Source organism: Tachysurus fulvidraco, chromosome 6 (assembly GCF_022655615.1).
Source record: "Tachysurus fulvidraco isolate hzauxx_2018 chromosome 6, HZAU_PFXX_2.0, whole genome shotgun sequence".
Lineage (NCBI taxonomy): Eukaryota > Metazoa > Chordata > Actinopteri > Siluriformes > Bagridae > Tachysurus > Tachysurus fulvidraco.
This window is the reverse complement of record NC_062523.1, coordinates 12,999,942-13,020,121: the sequence shown is the minus strand read 5'-3', so window position 1 is coordinate 13,020,121 and position 20,180 is coordinate 12,999,942. Positions and strand designations below refer to the sequence as shown.

General features: G+C 38.2%; 1 protein-coding gene across 6 annotated transcripts in view; it reads right to left on the bottom strand.

Annotated features, from left to right (window-relative positions):
- Positions 1-19,607, bottom strand: part of cobll1b (cordon-bleu WH2 repeat protein-like 1b) — a 39,053-nt gene extending 19,446 nt beyond the window's left edge. Inside the window, exons 1-2 of one of the 6 annotated variants that reach the window (XM_047814859.1) lie at positions 19,192-19,607; positions 18,852-18,938 (exon numbers count right to left, since the gene is read on the bottom strand). In XM_047814859.1, the coding sequence (XP_047670815.1) occupies positions 18,852-18,938; positions 19,192-19,232 (128 nt within the window). In that variant the 5' untranslated portion in view covers positions 19,233-19,607. Of the gene's footprint in view, positions 1-2,653; positions 2,797-5,392; positions 5,528-5,552; positions 5,574-18,851; positions 18,939-19,060; positions 19,093-19,191 lie in introns of those variants that run through there. The other 5 variants (XM_027164161.2, XM_027164162.2, XM_027164168.2 and 2 more) reach the window with 5 other exon arrangements.
- Between the last annotated feature and the right edge of the window lie 573 nt (positions 19,608-20,180).

Genomic DNA, 20,180 nt, shown 5'->3' with positions numbered 1-20,180 from the left:
GCCTTCTATCCATTTAACATCTTTCCAGAAAGTTTAGAACTATTAACTATATAAAGAAATTAATTATACAAGTATACAAGTTTAAAAAGTATAAGTAAAAGAAACCATCTATAAAAGGACAAAATTGATCATGATGTCCGGGGGGGAGGGACGGTATCTTCCCTCTCTCCTGTCTGCAACATTGACAAGAGTCAGTTGTGTGTGTAAATAGCAGATACTTCCTTCTTATTTTATTACGCTGCCGAGTGACACGGTATCAGCAGCAGTTTGAAAAGCAGCAATTTGAAAAGACGTAGTTAGCTAGCTTCAGTAAACCCATGCCCATTCACACTGCCTAGTAAGTAGGTAGCTGTTAGTGCAAACATCTTTTTCTAGGTTAGACGTTTAAAGTTTTATGTAGAACTCTACTATATAATTAGAGAATGCTTAAGAAGAACCTTGAACTATCTTTAAGGCACTACTGTTTCTAAGGGTATATACCAAAACGAGACATACTGTATGCTGTTGTCAATTTAAAGTCCCTGGCAACACAGTTTTAAACAGTTCCATCAACAGTTACTCCTTTTGGATGTGGCTTGTCCTTCATGGTGGTATGCCAGCATTACCTTGGATACTATAGATATCAATATACCACAAAGACTCGCTGTCCTGGCCACAGATAAGCCAGTGAGACCTACAATGTGTCCTTTTTTAAACTCTGATATGATGTATGCAATATTTTATGAAGAATGGGTTTTGCTATTGCTCTGCTAATTCAATCTTCACAGTCTGCTCCTACTTACTGTATGGAATGTGAAATCAGTGAAGATGAAGTCAGGCTCAAAACCTCCAACACTGTATTGGCCAGTGTTTCAGTTTCATTGTCCGAATTCCCTGTGGCTTGCTGGTTAGCATGTTTGCCTCGCACCTCCAAGGTTGGGGATTCCTGCCTCTACTGTGTGAGAGGATTATGTATGTTCTCTCTGTACCTCAGGGGTTTCCTCCAGGTACTCTAGTTTATTCCGACCGTACTAAGACACGCATTGACCGGATTAAATAAGAGATAAGAATAAAATGTCAGATCCCTGGCCATGGGAACAGTGCTAGCACTAGAAATGCATGTAGGAAAATTTCTACAATGCTTTTGTTTTTACACAAGTCATATTGTGGTGTGTCTGTGTATTTTGTACACTTTTGTAATGACACGGTACACACATAAACCAGCAAAGTTAGGCAAGACTGTGGTTTTGTGCACTTTACTGCTGTGGGTCTCTCCCAGCTAATAATAAAAAAGCTATACTGATAAGTACAGCATGTGCATAACACATCTGTTTAAATAGAATGGTTTAAAATGAGCTTTTTAAACTTCCTAATATCACATTGTGGCAGGAGACTTATTAACTACATAGGATTGTAAGTTTTCCAGCAAGAGCACATAAACATGTTTATGCATTTATCAAATTATGGGATTTTATCATAAAATTTATATTCATTGTCTTGTGCTAAATGTAAATGAATATAATAAAAAATAATGAAGCAAAAACACACCGTTTCAAAAGAATTACTCCACATTGTCAAACAAATATTACTATTACAATAGACTAAATTAGTGTATACATTTAGATGAAATTCAAACTCAGGCAAAAAACAGCCTAAGTTATTAGTCACTCTTCAGTTCCTGTGATTGAGGTAAAGCAGGTAGCGGATGTAAACAGATGGTTCATTCTCACCGGCACAATGTTAAACCTAAGGAGGCGTATGAAACGTAATTTGCCCTCAAACACTTCTAAAACTGCACTATTGAGAAGAGCTAAAGTTAGCAGCTGCACTGCCAACTGTCTCAAGGCCTTGCAGTGAGTGGTAAAAGAGGCTGAGAGAATTGCAAGCAGGAAACACAGGATCTTAGCAGACATCTAGCAGACATGCTGCCCGAGGAAGGCTTACAATATTCTCACAGATTGCTCTCATCCAACCCACAACCTGTTCATCATCTATCTGGTAGGCAATTCCCAAGCTTACGGTCACATTAACCGGCTGAGGAACAATTTATATTTGCAGACTTTCAGACTACTAAATAACTGTGTCAATTTAAGCATGTTAAATATCACCTTAAGCACAAGACTCGCTTTATTTTATAGGACATTGGACACTGTGTACCACTGTGTTACTTTATACCCTGCTTATTTTTATGACTATACATACTCAAATATCCTGTTGCTCTTTAAGTAAATATTACACCCAATAGCATCCCAATAGCATACCCTATTCATTTAATTTGTATTTCTGACTAGTATCTTCTCCTAATGAAAGGCTGTGTGTGTTTTCTGTTGTATCTGTGCCATAGCAATGTTTACAGAGCCTCACCACAAGCATTTCCATGTCCAACTGATAAGTTAAATGACTTTGACTTTGATGTCCAGTCTACTTAATAAAGCCTTGCCCATCTCGAATCAGACAGGAGAAAAACGGCAGAAACCTTACCTGGAAGAAAACTTAGTCTGTTCGATGTATGCAGTAAGCACTAAAATCACCACAGAATCAGGAGCTAAGAGTAATAAGTTAAATTCTACAATAAATTTCATTTTGATTTAAGTTGGCAGGGCATTTATCAAATAACAAAAACATCTAAAATATTATCTTATAAGCATATGATTTAAAAAAGAGGTTACAATACCGTAATCTGTGAGGTCTATTGGCTGGACACAAGCAAATGTACTATAGATAGACACGTTCTCAAACACAGGTTCACATAGTGAAGGTCCAAAGTCCAAAGATTTTACAAATCGTCACCCTCTTCATTGCAAAACTGGCATTAAACTATAATGAAGTACTCTATTCTTTTAAATTATATTAAAGCCTCATCACCCTCCCACGCATACACATCTATCACCGTTAATAAATGTTAATCAGCTATCACAGAGTAGAGGTAATTGCTCTCATATGAGCTAAGGAGATGCTATGAACTGATGAAAAGTGATTGAGACTTTGGATTCTGAATGTTTACTTAAAAATACCTTTGAAAGACATAGAAGCTTCCTGGTAGTATTTGGTAAATGAGTTTCAGTTTGTTTACCCCTCTGGCTCTAATATTCAGACAGGCATGTAAGTGCAGTACACATGTGACGCGGTGCTTCACACAAAGCCCTATTTGCACACAGTGGCATTGTGCTTTTTCAACACCTGACATGTTCCAGCCTGACCTGCCAGAGGCCTCCTCCTGTTCAAACCGGCTAACAGCAAGATCTGATCGCTGCATCGGCGGCACACCTATTTTAACAGCTATCTTAACCGAAAATTGGCACTGAAACCATACTGAAAAAAATCACAAGCCACTATGACAAATCATTTTCTCACACTTTTTCCCCAGTAGATGAATCTCCAATTAAATACATTTGACAAGCAATTGTACATCTGATACTGATAGAGTACATATTCAGTTTGCTGACATTTCACTCTGCCCAGGAGTGTCTGAGTATTTAATGGCATTAACAGACTGTACCAGTGCCAGCTCAGCGCATCGCTCAGTGCCACAGGAACATATGGGAACAGATGTTCGGTGGGCATTTGGCCTGCTTTGTTCCAGGAACACCTGGTGCCGGGAGAAGTATGCAGCACAGCTGCAGATGGTTTGCATGCTCTTAAAAGATGGGCTCAAGAGCCCAGACAGCAAGAGAGCACATGGCTTTCATATCAATAAACTACTCAAACAAGTATTGATTCTAAAGTTTGATGATGGTTTACTCATGCTCAGTTCTCATTAGAGGATACTACAGGATACCCCAGAATATTGCTGAACAAAGAAATCAGACAATTCTTGCATTAATTGAATAAATAGTGAGTAATAAAAGGTCTGTGAATTAAAATTGCACTGGAACAGGAGTTTACCAATAAAGAATAATTTTTCAGGATAAAAAACGTATAAATAATATGAACGAGCCGTAAAATGCTACCCTATTCGTCTGAGAAAGGTGGTCTGAGAAAGGTGGACAGGTTCAATCTCAGGTCAGAGATTATAGAGTTGTTATATAGGGTTATATGATATTTACCCAGCAAATATCATGTGACAAGGCAGAAATTCACTCTCATCAGAATGAATGAAGACGGAGTTCCAAGTATAACTGTAGCAAAAAATATCAAGAAGACTAACTAATACAGCATTTTGGTTCTGTGCAGTATACAGTGTAGAATGTACATCCTGAACTACTTGACCGAGTTCTGCCTCTTGTGCTACTGTTTCTGAATGTTGGTCTGCAGTAGCTGCTGCTAATTGCCCATGAATGGTTGGAATAATACATGAAGATTATCATGTTTCCACTAGTCCTTAAAATCACTGATAATGGTTTTATTCATCAGGAATGGAAAAAACTGCTTCCTCTATTCATCAAGTAAAGCATGCAAGCACTAAGACTTATCTGATTTTAGCCACAAACTGACCGTAATGCGGCAACCTGCCCATTTCCAGCAGCATTAATGAAGTGGATGAGGACTGGAGGAGGCTGAGGAGTGACTACCATGAGCCTGATTAATGTTTTCATCACTTACTCAGCAAAAATGTCTTGGCTTTTCAAATCCTATGTAAATACACATTATTTTAAATGCCTGAAATCGATACCAGTACATTGAGGTAGCACAAGGTATCTAAGGTCACATACTGAAAGGAGGCAGAAATAAATGCTGCATGAATTCCATACATTCCACTTCTCATTATTACAGCTGGGACATACTGGAGCTTTCAGAAATGAATACCGTTACATCATGTCTATTATATATATATATATATATATATATATATATATATATATATATATATATATATATATATATATATATATACTTATAAAGAAAACAATTTGAATACAAAGGGTACATAATATTTTACAAAATATGTCTAGACGATAAATAGCGAAGGAATCCGAATTCACAGCTAGCTTGTAACTTAGCCAAGGTCATGACCAAGAATTGTTGCAATTCTCTGGGCTAAAGGCTGTAAAACAGCTGCTTGTAGCAGTGCTTCTGTAAAGTGTGTAACCTACTGCTCCACTGAGGAAAGGTGGGTTTATATACGGAGCTCTGAACAATGCACCAAAACTGTCCTGTCCTGCTACCTACCGGACTACACCCAGAGTATTTTAGGAACAGTTCAACACTGAAAGAAATTCCATTGGGAATTTATTGTGACATATTCTAGTCCATATTAAAAAAGAAATAAAATCAAATAGCTTGTTAAACATTTTTTTTAAAAGGTTATCACATATTTAATTCAGTATGTCTTCATACATGTAGCGTTAATAAGTAAAATAAGTAGTCGTGTTACAGTTTTGTTAGTTTGACACACTATTACAAACCAAAACAAACTCAGAAAAGGAAACCATATTATCTTTTCACAATTTTCCTTCATTCACCCCTCTCTTACCTCCTGATCCACTGAAATAGGTTCCCCTGTTTACAAAGCTATCATAGTCCACAATCCATATAGAAGGTCATACAGAGTCAGCTTCAAACTGCCTGTACACACCGAACTACCTTAATGCCACGCCTTTGCTCATGACATCAGAAAGCTTGGCTTCACATACCTTTCTCACTCCAGCCAGCTGTCATCGAGAACTCCTCACTGCTGAAGAGCCTTGCGCATGTGTGTGAGAGTGTGTGGATGTGTAGCTGATCCTGCTAGTGCAGGAACAGGCAACTGTAAGCAGAATAGTAATGAGCTTTGACTTTGTAGAAGGCGGATTAATGACCGATGCGAACCCCTAAGCATTAACACCCTTATCTCTTGTATTGGGTCTGAAACTATAAGGCAGGACTTGCACTAATTCAATCAGGCTTTATCTATCGGTTTCACCTAAGCGTGGGCATGTGTGTTCTTGCAGCTGACGTTTACACAATACCCCTCTTTCCTCAAATGTAGTTGATCAGCCAAGACATGTTAGGTTTCTAATGTCTGCTGTTTTTTATCACGTTGCACTAAAGCTAAAAGGCTGGGGTTGTTCATTTATTTTAGTGCTACTAATTTAGCACTATGGAAATGGTAGGTCTAAACTGTAATTTATTCAGTTTCAAACAGTTCTGAGCAACCTTAAACAAGCTAGACGGACCTAGAATTATGAGTACTTTTAAAATAGTTTATTACAAATCAGGAGCTTTACTAAGATGCCTTTCAGTGAGAAGGCTGAAATCTATATGAACAGTTGAACTGGAAAAAAAAAAGCTTTCTTAAAAAAAAAAAAAATTGTGTCCGTAACACTTACATGGCTACAAAATAGAAAACAACACAGTAAAAATATTTTGATTGACTTATTTTTTCCTTTTCTTGGTACTGAACTAATTGTTTAAATCGAACCAGTTGTTTACACACATCGTTGGATCGTCTCCTTTAACGCCATAATCAGACCTGCGACACGCAAAGTAAAAACCTGCATTATGCCAAACAGAGAATGAACCACAGTTAAGACTTATAAAGCGACTAATGTGACACACATACTTTGTTTGATGAAATATTATATTAATATCAAGGTTGAACCTCACATACCATTACAAAACATGTAATAAATCTAATGTGTGAATTTGAATTTTATTCAACGGAACCCGAAAGGCTACAGGCTTCATGGCACTTTCACAGCATGATGTATGTACTCACATTCCTGTACAGGCATGTTGAGTCCCAGTGGTGTAATTAAATCATGTGACAAAAAGCTGAATTTACCAAGCCTGTGCTTTTGAAGTGCAAAGTTTTCCTAACAAACCTGTGAAAAAAGAAAGTTTGATGTCTGTAACAAAAGCTCATCAGCAAATCAACTGCTGATTAGATTCATTTCTGTCAGTATCGATGGATGATTTGGTGATTAGCATTTAGAAAAGATTTCCACCATGTATTAAATAGTCACTGTAGTCAGCTAATGGTCTTTGAATAGTTACAGATACAATGATTTGTTAAGTCACACATGGAACATAATACTTTCTTTTGTGCGTAAATCTCATCTGCATACTGTAGATTTGTTCCTTATAAGAGCTGCCACTGTAATCATTAAGACATTTTTACACTTGTCGCAGGACACTTGCTCACAATATAACACTAAACATCTTTTCAACACACTTCATTCTGTTTGTCTTTACCTTTCTACAACTGCATGATTTAGAATTCCACTATCAGAAAGCATGGGTTCCCACTTCTGTCTGCTTTTTCTCAAAGTGTCTTCCTCATGTCACAGGGAGGATTTTTATTTTTTTTGCCATAGTTGCCTCTGGCTTGCTCATTAAGGATCTACATCTGGATTTCTTTAGGGCTGCTTTTCAACAATGTGTAATGATAAAAATGTTTTACAAATCAAGCAGAATTTAATTACTCAAAGTTCATGTTTGAAAACTTTTTCAAGATTCATCATATATGAGATATATATATGATCCCAGGAGAACAGTATTTGTGTTAAAATACTTGCGAAACATTTTGTTTTGTATGAGTGTTACATAAAGTTATAAATTACCTGAACTCTCGGGTTCTGAAAGTCAAGGTGCTAATTAGCAGTCACAAATCAAGCACATTAACAACAACTTCCTGGCCGAGTACCAGTGTAATTATAGTCTATAGGCATAAAAATGTCAACATAGTGTCTTTTTTATTGTTTGGTTGTATACGAACACAAGAGCTGATCTAGTACATTCCATTTATCTTTAATAGGCATTTACATTTATGGCATTTGACAGACGCCCTCATCCAGAGCAACAAAAGTGCTTACAAAAGTCTATTGATGAAAACATCAACAATGGTTCCCTAGGACACAGACTGAGGAAACCATTAATCTAAATCTCTGTTAAGAGGTTAAATACATAAAATACATAAAAACAAACAGGGAAAATAAGTGCTTCAGGAAGAGGTCAGTCTTCACCCTTTGGACTTCACCCCCTTGGTGCACAGAACAGGAAAGAGTCGATGTATACCCACCTCTTACCCAGAGAGATGGTGAGATCAGTCAAGCACAGCTAGTAGATTAGAGTGGATAATAGACTCTATTGTCAGGTTTTGGAAGATATGTAGCCTAACCTAGGAACACTGGGTGCAGGAGAACAAGGATGGTAGTCCAGCACGCACACACACACACACACACACACACACACACACACACACCAAATGGATCAACGCAACCTGATAAACCAGTGTATCATCCAGATCCAGGATCTAGTACATGTCCTTACTGTAATTTATATATATGGTGCTAACTTAGCCTCAGTAACATATTGGATTGTTGTTTAAAACAGCATTTCCACAAAGCCCTGTACAACAGTTCGGTTCTCAAGTGAAGACCTGTATTTGTGATACGTTCAGGATGACAGAATGACACTGGGACAGCTTGGGAAAGAGTGCTTGCTAAACCAAGCCAAGCCAGCTGTAGCGCTTTAAACCTGTAGACAGATGGACTGCTGAAACATTGATCATGAAAGCAATCAGACAGAGAGAAACTGTAGGAGAGTATAAACAGCCAGCCGCATCATCTTCGGTCTCACTCGAATGCTGTAACCATTCATTATATTTTATACTGAACTTGTTGCACTGATATAAACCTGAAAGTTTGGCCAAATGAGCTAATGTCTGAGTTAGTCAGCAACACCCACTATGCTTTATTCCATATACTGCAAACAAGAAAAATGGCAATGGAAATTTACAGCCAAATCAGTCAACTCTAGGATTTCATGTCAGAGAACATGTTACACTGTACTGTAGCCTTGTTTTGTCTCTATCAGAGTTTAATGAAGAAATATTTTGTTTGAATTGTATAGACCTTGGTTTTCCGGGTGAATTTTAAATGTTTTTTTCATTTGCTCTGTCGACATAGTAGAGTATGACATGAGTAGATTCTGATTGTGAATGTGCTGTAATAGGAACAATACAAGAACAGGACAAACACCAGCAAAATTATCAATTAACAAAAAAAGGAGAAAGAAAATTCTTATCCTCTCAACACTCTTATCCTTTAAGAAGAGATTACACCCGCATGTTCAAACATGACCCATAATCTCACTGGAGTTTACACAAAAAATACCTCTCAGGCTATTTAATGTAATTCAAAATGCAGGCTATTTGACCTTCTGAATCATTGTTTGCAGTGCGGAAAGTTTTATTCAGCAAGCTGCATAGAGTTCGGCAAAGCATAAAGGCAGGAAGGGGTGACCTTGAGATCACAGCGGTAGCTCACTTATTTAGAGTGCAAGTAAAGCACAGCTACATGGTGAGACAGATCTTTTTGTTGTTCAATAGTTTCCATCCCCCTTGCCCCAGTCTGCACAACCATGTTGATCTTGCCAATTTTCCTGTCTCCTTTGGAAAAGAGGGGCAATGTAAAAAAAAAAAAAAACACTGTTCTGACAAGATTTTTTTGGCAAAAATGCATTCAAGGCGTGATGGCCATAAATTAAAGAATCATTCTTTTTGGCATTGCAAAACATGGCTGCATGTTAAAACAAATGCAATTCTCACTGCTCTAAAATAAATTCTTAGCTTTCATGAGAGCCAGAAAAGTGTCAGATGCTATTCAGTGATTTGAGTGTGAAATAGGTTTGTTTTGAACCCTCCAGAAATATTGTCATAAGACAGGATATTTGATGGGAAGTAAGACAGCATAAGAGTGCGTGTAATGAAGACAGAGAAAGAGAGAAATTCCCAATGGAAAGACAAAGCCTAGAGCCAGGGCCACAGCTGGTAATATTGTAAGAAAGGTCACTAACAGTAAACAGAGGCTTCTTAGGGAAGGTCTGGGAAGACCATTACTCCAACAACTGTGTGTGTGTGGGGGGAGGGGGGGGGGGCATGTCATCCTGTATGTGAAACCACCATGTCCTCTGTGTATCCCCTTTATTTGAACCAAAACAAAATGTTTTTCCCATACAGCACCCTGCTGCCCCCCAAAATCCCATTAGCACTTTCTCACTTGTTCACAGTGCAAGATAAACATCTAATATAGATTACAAAATGCACACACACTTAAACAACAGCAGTGTGATATACATCAGTCCATTCCACCCAGTAAATAGTGCAACAAAAAGTGGGGCAATGAGGGCAGAGATCTAAGGCTGGCACAATTTTGAAAGCAATACATTTCAAATGCTATTTAAATGCTAAATCTGGAGGCGAAAATAGAGTTCACTTAAAGAGTGAGTTGTGTTATTTTGAAAAATTGACATTCCTGATCCCCATTTAGTCACGTTAGAATTCAATATACACAAGTGCAGTCAGAGGACTTTACAATCTGAATATGAAATTGATCAAATCATGTGTTTCACTTCTCTTACACTGCAAGCATTAAATTACATCTTTAATCTTTGGGTAGGAATACAACATCAAACATTAAAATTGTTTCTCCAGAGAGCTCTGTTCATGTTTATGTTAATTTTAATGGGAGGGGGATTGACTTGTATCTGGCAAAGGTCAAAAAAAGGTCTCTCCCTGATGGATGACCACCCTGTCATTCACCCGTGGCTTCTCCTGGGCCCAGTACATCCTGAACACACAGTTCCCAGCACATACACAGACACAGATACAAGCCAAGGCCAGATGAACTCTCTCACACACACACACACACACACACACACACACACACACACCCCAAATCTCTCTGGATACTGGTTCGTGTATCTGACAAGGCTTTAGATAAAGAAGCAGCAGAGAACTTGTTCCAATCAGAAATTTCTTGAATAGCATGTACTGTTTACAAGATAAGCCATTTAAAATGAGGAGTTTTGAGCACTACACTAAAAGAGTGAACCAGCAAATACATGCCTCAATACAACTGTGTGCCAGTTAAAAAGGTGTGTGCACATGTGGAAATAAAAGTATGTAAGTAAAAAAGTATGTGAGTAAGCCAACATTTACATAGATGCAGAAAAACGGCATTGCGTCTAGAAGCATAATTATGGCCATTACACAGCATCCTTTCTTCAAAGACAAAGGTGCATTGTCTGTGCAGAGATACGTGCCAAAGGAACACAGCTAGTAGCAGATCACATGCTTAGTGGCTTCAAATAAAAACAGCAGACAAAAATTCCACCATTCATTAAGACTTTGTGGTTTATACCAAAATACTGAACAAATGGACTAGAATCAGACAAGAAAATGTAATTTTGGGTCCTGAATGGCAGAATAAAGATATAGAAACAAAATTACATATACAGTCATGTGAAAAAATTAAAGTGTGTTTGGTTTTTTAAATAGTTAAACATATGGGCAATTTATCTTTATTTTCATGATATTGGAGAATTCAAGTAATATAACTAAACAAATACAACCAAAAGAAAGGTATTTTTTTAATATGTAAAATGTAACTTTGTAGAATATGTAAAAACAAATTTCTTGCGAGGAAAAAGTAAGGACACTCCCATATTTATTTGTACTTAAAATGGATAAACTACCTACATGTGTATCACATCAGCTGCAAATTATTAGAACATTGTTACAGAGCATTTTAAAGAAGTCTTGCCTTATTTAAACCTCAGATATTTAGTTTGGTGTGTTCTTAGTTAGGTCCAAAGAGCTCTCTGGGGCCTTCAGAAAGAAGATTGTTGATGCTTATGAGTCTGGTACATAAAGGAGATAAAAAAGATCTCAAAATTTGTAATCAGCCATTCCACTGTCCGAAAAGCATTTATAAGTGGAGAACATATCAAACAACTGCCAACATTGCCAGGTCAGACTGTCCAAGCAAATTCACCCCAAGAGCAGGCTGCAAAATGCTTAAAGAAGTCTCAAATCCTAAAATATCTTCAGGGGACCTACAGCAAGCTCTTGCTACAGTTGATGTCAAAGTGCATGAATCTACAATCAGAAAAAGACTTTAAAAACCCAGCTTTAATCATCATGGGATGTGTGCAAGGAGAAAACATTTGCTGTCTAGGAAAAACATGAGGGTAAGACTGAAGTTTGCCAAAGAACACAGAGACAAATGCCAAGAATGCTGGAATAATGTGATTTGGATAGATGAGTCTAAAATTTTATTTACACACCATAACAGAGGACATATTTGGTGTAAACCATATACAGCAATTCAGAAAAAGAACCTTATACCAACTATGAAACATGGAGGTGGAAGTGTTGTGGTTTGGAGACACTTTGCTGCAGCAGGTCCTGGTCAGCTCACCATCATAGAATCCACTATGAATTCTACATTGTATCAGAAGTTGCTTGAGGAACATGTGAGAACATCTGTCAAAAAATTAAAGCTGTAGAGGAACTGGACCTTACCAAAAACATGACATGGCCAAAACATACCAGTAAATCCACCAAGGACTCGGAGCTGTAAAAAAAAAAAAAGTCAGAGCCTAGATCTAAATCCTATTGAGATCCAGTGTGGTGATATGAAACGGACTGTGCATGCAAGAAACCAAACATCCCCCAAACATCACACAGCTGAAAGAATTCTGCATTGAAGAGTGTCAGAAACTTTCTTCCAGTTGATGTCAGAAACTGGTAGATGGCTACAAGAAACGTCTCATTGAGGTTATTTCAGCCAGAGAGGGAAACACTAGCTAATAGCATAGAATGTCCTAACTTTTTCCTCAGATCAAATACACATTTTAATTAGTTCTTTTCTTTTGTTTATTAAGTGTTGTTTACAAGCAATTGCAGTACATCACTAGAGGTACTCTAGTGATTATCTAGAGCAGGGGTTCCCAAACTTTTCAGACCTCGACCCCCAGTATTAGACCGCTGACGGCCCGCGACCCCCCCGGAAAAATTATAACTTGTACAATTGTATTGTAATTGTAAATGTATTCAGAAAAAAAGCCTAATGTGATGGATGGGCGCTGTGCAAGGAGCAAAGCAGGTCTACTCTAGGTTTGGAGATCGCCACCCGCAGATCATCTTCCACGTTAAGCCGTGACCTGTGTTTATTCTTGTGAATGTAAGTCAGTGCAGAGAATGTCTTTTTGCATAAAAACGTTGAGCCAAATTGCATCAGTACATCCAACACGGCTTTCAACAACTGTGGATATTCCAGCGTGACAGAAACCCAGAACTCATCCAGCGTCTTGCCGTCAAATGCGTCCTCGGGGTTCGATCGGTTGAAAGTTCTATCAGCGCATCTTCTGTATCTGACGCCAGATGATTTGTCGTGGTTACATTGAATGGTGACCTTATCCAGTCATAGTGGTCGGGAGTGTCTCCTTCAGGGAAATACTACTTATGAAAGTGATCCAAAAGGAACATCATTGCAACCTTTTTTAACATATAAAAAATGAAAAATAAATAAAAATAAAGAAAGAAAGAAAATGAAATCATCTCGTGACCCCCCGACCCCCACTCCCAGTTTGGGAACTGCTGATCTAGCGGTACAAATTAAAACAAGATCAGAAATGGACCTGTAAACTTTTCCTTAATAAAGAACTTAATATTTAAGGGGGTGTCCTAATAAAAATAGTCATTTTCACATTCAGCACTGCAAAGATATCATTTTGCATGGGAAAACTGTTTTTTCTGAATACACAGCTATACGTTGATATCTCCTTGTGTCAATGTGAGTTTCATCCACTTTCCTGGTTTTCTCTCTCTTTCCAAAACAAGTAGGTAGGACAACTGTCTATTCTAAAATTGCCCCTAGTTGGTTGTATGTAGTGTGTGTGAGCTGCCCTGTGATGGAATGGCATGCAATTGAGGGTGTATTCCCATCTCATACCCAGTGTTCTAAAGATCCTCTGCAGCTTTATAAGTTATAAGTAATTGGTTGATATAATAAACTGTATATTTTTCATTCAATTAAAAAAACATAATTGAAGGTTTTTATTGGGATTTTAATGTGCCACTATTTCAGTGGTACGCTGTAAGCAAAAATAATTATTGAGGATATGCAGTATACACTTACTCACCCGTTCAATTTAAATCACCATTCTGTGTTTCCTATAAAAGATTGTATTGTGTGAAATTCGGAAATACTTTTTCTTCATTCTGATGTCAGATGTGAACATTAACTAAGGCCACTGACCTGTATCTGCATGGTTTTATGCATTGTGCTGCATCATGAATGTACTGTATATTGCATCATGCATTGTGAACACATTTTGTTATTCATTATTATACTGACACACTACTATTTAAAATAAAAAAGCAACTGTATATGCATTTTAATGTAAAAGAATACTGTGGCTATGAAAAATATTCATATACGAGTCCTCACTATAACATTTTTCTTTCAAGGCTCTTGTACTGTAGTCATACCAAACATGCATTGTTGATGCATCATTTCATGCCTGCATTGTGTGTGTGTGTGTGTGTGTGTGTGTGTGTGTGTGTGTGTGTGTGTGTGTGTGTGTGTGTGTGTGTGTGTTTTTTTTAATTGTGGAACCATTGAGTCCTGGTCAGAATTGGGTCTCCATGTGTGGAGGGGAACTGTGTTGCCAGGCATGTGTGTGTGCCTGTGTGAGTATTTGCTCCTAGGCCAGTTGTATAGATACACAACAGAGATAAATCATGGACTCTTGTAGAGCTGCCAAAAACTACACGTCACACATGAGGAATTCACACATGCTGAAATCACACATGGCATCTTCAAGAATGTAGTTATTAGCTTTGTCTTTCCCTGAACCCCTATAATTTCCATCCAGACCATGTACAACACTATTTAGCTTTATGTTTATTATTCTGTGTCCAACAGAGAAACACAAACACCCCAGTATGTCCTAATATCACCTAATTTTCTCTCTAAATACAACCTTCTACCCCCCAGTAAGCACATATCTCCCAAAAACATAATTATTTTAATTAGGTTTTTGAATACCTGATGCACATGTTTACTTCTACGGCCAAACAAACATTGAGTCTTGTGGCTCTGCTCAGACTGTACAACGAATAAAACAGAATGAGTCTCTACACCTTGAGCAGAACAGAAGAACACACGTGTACTCACACTCTCTTTTAGGGTCCATTAGGGTCTATGGAAATGTTTTCCTTCAGACACCAGCAAAACAGTACCAGACCTAGTGGTGTTAAATGGGGCTATTGAGAGAAAGAGGGACAGGAAGGAAAAAGTGTATGTGCATGTCTGTGTGGTATGTGGAGGATTCATGACATATGGAATGTAGTGTAGATGTATGGCACGTGCAGACAGAGTGAGCATTATACAGAACTCTGGGGGAGTTTAATTTATGTGCACCGCTGTAACGTGTGATAGTGTATTAATGATATATTTCATGAACTGAAAATAAAATTTTCCACATGGTCACAATTATTTTAGTATACTCTAAAGATCTAAAAAGACTTAAGGCAGACGAAAAATGATGGAAATAAAATAAATAAAATAATATTTAAAAAAAAAGGAAATTCTTAATATCAAATTCAAATTTATGAATGGAAAGCGTATGCACATCAAAATCTGATTTCAGTTCAGTCGTGAGCATTATAAAATATTTTACGATTACAAACTGTTATAATGAAAAAATAAATATTTGGTTAGTCAGAATAGTAAAAAACATTCAGAAGTAAAAAACAATAATACAAAAACAATAAGTAAAAAACATTTATAGTGTGCATAAATAATAAATATATAGTTGGGATGTTGGAAAACAGCAGGTACATTGTTGGAACTGATGGGAACTAGTACTATAGTATTAACTTTATGTAATCAATACATGTATGATAGAATGGTAATATGGCTACTGCAAAACACTAGGCTAGGCTCATCATTTGATTCTCAGCTCAGGTGTAACCTTTGTGTTCAATTTTATTCAGGGACTTTTAGAATATACAATCAAATCATGTGGGATGTAGAAAAACGAAACGTGACCATTCAATTCAATCCCATGGAAGTGATATACACATTTGAATTAAGTCAATTTGATAACCAACCCTGTGTTGTACAATCCCACCATACATACAGAACAAACAGTAGTACAAACTACAATAAAACAAATAAACTTTAGCATTTCTATGTAGCGCCTCAAATATTAGACGTTATTTTCCTGTATTTTTTTTTCCCATAGTAATAAGTAACATTGTGGTTTTTTTTTTATTACTTTTTTTTTTTTTTTTTTAGAGCAAAAGCCTAAGTACATCTGTGCAAAATCTCTCAAAAGTGAATCACAGAGTTGTCAACATTGCTAACAAGAAAATCTGACCAGGCAGAGAGGAAAAAAAATTACCACAAAAATTCTGTTAGTAGATGAGACGTCTATATATTTTTTTCGGGGCACTAAGCAACAGAAGACAATGAAAAGGCAAAAGTCCAGTCTACGGAGACCACAATCCCACCCACATACGGAAAGAAGGAGCAAAGCAAAAATGTCCAGTAAAGCTGGGATTACTGGTTGATTAAAACTGGGATTCACTGAAAATTGTGAATCATACAATGATTCTTTGGTCATAAACTGATATCAGTAGTATAATGTGGTGGCCAAACAAAGACGACAATTCTGACAGTGTCGGAATATGCTATATTAAAAATTCAGAGTTTGGCCCTTGATACAAATCTCATTTAAATGCTACCAACAGGATGAAGGTTCAAAAGCATGAATGCAGATCTCATGAAACAGCTACAACTACGGTCGTGGCAATGAGGCAAATCATGCTGACTGATGACATAAGCAGAATGTAGTAATCGTCTTTATCATCTTCTACCTTTGCACGAAGCAAATTAATCTACAAAGTCTGACAACTGTTTGATCTGAAAAAGCAGAAGAAAGTAAGTTTTCATCTGTTTCTTTTATCACTGTTAAAAATCCTTATCTTCAAAAAAGCCATAGATGTTGGCACTTCTATTTGCCACTACCAATGGTACTGCCATGCCAAGCTGCCACTGTTGGGCCCTTAAACAAGACCCTTAACCATCCCTGCTACATGGGTGCTGTATTATAGCTGCCCTGCTCTCTGACCCAAACATATTAAGCTGGGATATGCGAAGAAAAGAATTCCACTGTGCTGTAATGTATGTGTAGCAAAAATAAAGGCTTCTAGACTCATTATGCATATAAGAATGAACAACTAGTGGGGGGGGGGGGGGGGGTAAAAAGAATGACAATATCAGCCAGAATTTGCAGTAACCCAATGCCCAGTGCAGTGATTCACAAACAACTGTCTCCATGGTGATCTTTTGGTTCTGAGTAAAAGAATAAATGACATCATAGGTGAACAATAACCCACACTTTTGGCTTTCTCGTCGGCACATTCCAAGACCAGCTGTCGAGGTGAAGAGCCTGCCAACTCCAGCAGTGCAAAATACATTTCATTTACCCAGCCTCCTATCCAACACCTGACGTTTCACACAATAGGCTTATATAAGCGATGGTACGGTAGTTAATCTTTCTTCATTTTAGAAAACCCCATTATCAAAAGCTTTTGACCAAGAAGCAGCACTACAAGAAGTGTATGTGGGGTAGTGCAGCAAAGATACAGTTAAGTGACTGAGGCTTATTTGGATTTCCACACAGTTTCACCACAGTCAGCACTGGGTAGCAGATCCAGTGACACCAAAGCTCTGCATCCATATTACACAATCATCTCCCTAAAATTAGGGTTCAGGTTGTATTACAAAATCCCTTTCTTTCACTAGAAATCCCCTGACAATAAACATCAGATTTTTCTAGAAGCCGAAGTACTGTAGGCTCTTAGAAACTTAGATTACAGTGGACTGAAAATGATAGATGTACGTATTGAGAAGGACAGACAAAGCATTAGAGGACAGGTTGCATTAAAAGAATGGCCAGTCTCTGATATCAAGAAGTCATATGCCAAATAGCAAGACTAAAATAGAATTTCTAGTATTTCTGGATAAACTTCATTTAGAGAGTGACAGCCGTTTGCAAGCCACTCCTAGAGAAAACGCTTCCAGCTACTAAAGTGTATTAGCAAGCTGAACCCAAGTACTAATTTTAAACCTATTGACTTGTATTTATGATTATAGTCACTGAAATATTCAGCTAACTTCAACTCTATGCATCTGAACTTATATCTATTGTATCTATAGATAACGCTTCCTGCAGCTCATTGGGTCTGATGAAATGCTAAAGATATTATCTGTCTTATATGATGTGCCTGAATAAACAAGCATTTCCAACTATCTTTAAAGAAACTATTCTTGAATAGATGTGCTTTAAAGTTTAATTAAAAGCTTAATTTCCTGAATATACAGAACTGAGAAGAACTTTTAAGATACTTTTTTGTAATACCATGATCCCTGCCTCTCTTCCCTATGGTCTCTTTCCCACGATCTCTCATTGCTCTGCTTTGGGGCAGGAAACAGGGAAAAGTCAAAGGTTCTGTAAAAGCCTGCAAGAACCAGGATGTTAATTAAGGCTAGAAAAAGTCACAAACATCAACACAACCAGATAATGTTTCCAAACAAGTATGTACACCACACTCTTGACCTCAATGACAAGTCATTTCTTTACAGCAGACAGAGTAGCTAATGGGTGTCAATTAAGACAGTTGCTAGCAAGTTTATCTATCTAACACAGAAGCAAATGATTTCAACAATTGTGTGAGTAAACCCTGGTACAATATTTAATATCTGGGAGCATACCAATTTTCTTCAGTTGAACTATTAGCTAATTATACTGAATTGCACATGTGTTGTTTAGTTATGTGCCTGCTCTGTCCATACACATGGAGTAGAAACACTCATTTTGTATAGAGGTGAAATAGTATTTTGTCTCATCCTTCATTGCCATTCCACTACAGACACTGTGTCTAATCTGCTCACTCCAGTGTAAACAGTGTGCCCACGCCCTGCTGTACACATCTGACTACCTGGCTTAGGTGTGCTAGGAACTGAAACAGAATATACTGATTAAAGTCTCTAAGGACCGGATAGAGAAATTGTGGGTTAGGCTACAGTGCACTGACAGAATGGTAGTGAGTATACAGTAACTCCATTTAGTTCGTTTAGACGTCTGTGGCCTACCGTTTGTGTGTTTGCCGGCTGTGTTGGGCGTCCTGACAAACATCTCCATCCATTCCTCTGCTCGGCTGCATGACACAAACTCCCCGGCTGCAAAACAAAAATAAGCCTGAAACAATAAGGCACACAGGCACGCTCGTACGCACGCGCGCGCACACACACACACTAACGCACACTAACGCACACTCACGCACACTCCGCAATGAACCAACCTAGCAGGAAAAGTGAGCAGAGCCGGCTGCAGCTATGACAAACCTACAGCGTTACTGATGGGAAAATATGCTAATGAGCACACCGGGCTCTTTAATTGGCAAAAAAATGTGTCACAAGTTATGAAACTTACCCGGATCCTCCTTGATCCTCACCAAGATTCTCAACTCTCATCAGTATCTCTCTGTTAAAATGACACTCTTATTAACCCTAAATCACTTCCGCTTCTCTGCCCCACTGCTTGCCACATTGCTCTCCGTCCAAGCAAGTAAGTTGCTTGTGTTCCTGCTTCCCTTCGAAACTCAGAAACCTGCAACTCCTACCATTATTCCCTCTCTAGCAGTCCTGCTGCACTCAACAGTCGCTCCTCTGTTTCGGATCCCCGCTTGCACACACACACTTGCTCTTTAGCTCTGCAGTGGAAGACAGCAGTGTACATATTCCAGTCATGACACGATGGGCCGAGTGTGTGCCAATACGCGCCCCCTGCACTCCTCTTTCACACAGTGCGCAGCTTTCTCAACGCGTCCACTCTGTACACTGCGCTGGGACAAGAGTGCGCTAGGACAAGGCTTGTGTTTTCCGCCCAGGCAAAAAATGAACAGTGAATAGTGTGCTGCGCTTAAAGCCCACACATAACAGGGACAATATGAAGGACACAAAGAGAAGCGGATAATGCAACCCAGTAGTGTTGTAATGGGGATGTGGTAGCCTAATGGTGCTGGACTATCAATCAGAAGGTTGTGAGTTCGATTCCCACGTGCTCCAAGCTTCCTCTGCTGGGCCCCTTAGCAAGGCTCTTAACGCCCTGTTGTATAAAAATGAGATAAAATGTAAGTCGCTCTGGATAAGGGAGTCTGCTAAATGTAAATGTTTATGTGTAGGGCGCATAGTCAATGCTCACGTGTCATCCTCTGGATATATTCTCTGGTAACAAGTCAGTGTTTTTGACAACAGGTGCTCTCATGTACATCTCCAATGAAGAACTGCTTATGTGCATCTATAAATGTTACAGGTTACATGCATAACCGTAAGATAAACGCACAACTACCGTATGCACAACTTACCTAAACAATGTGAACCTTGCATAGTGCAGTATAAGAAAAAAAATGTCATTGGTAA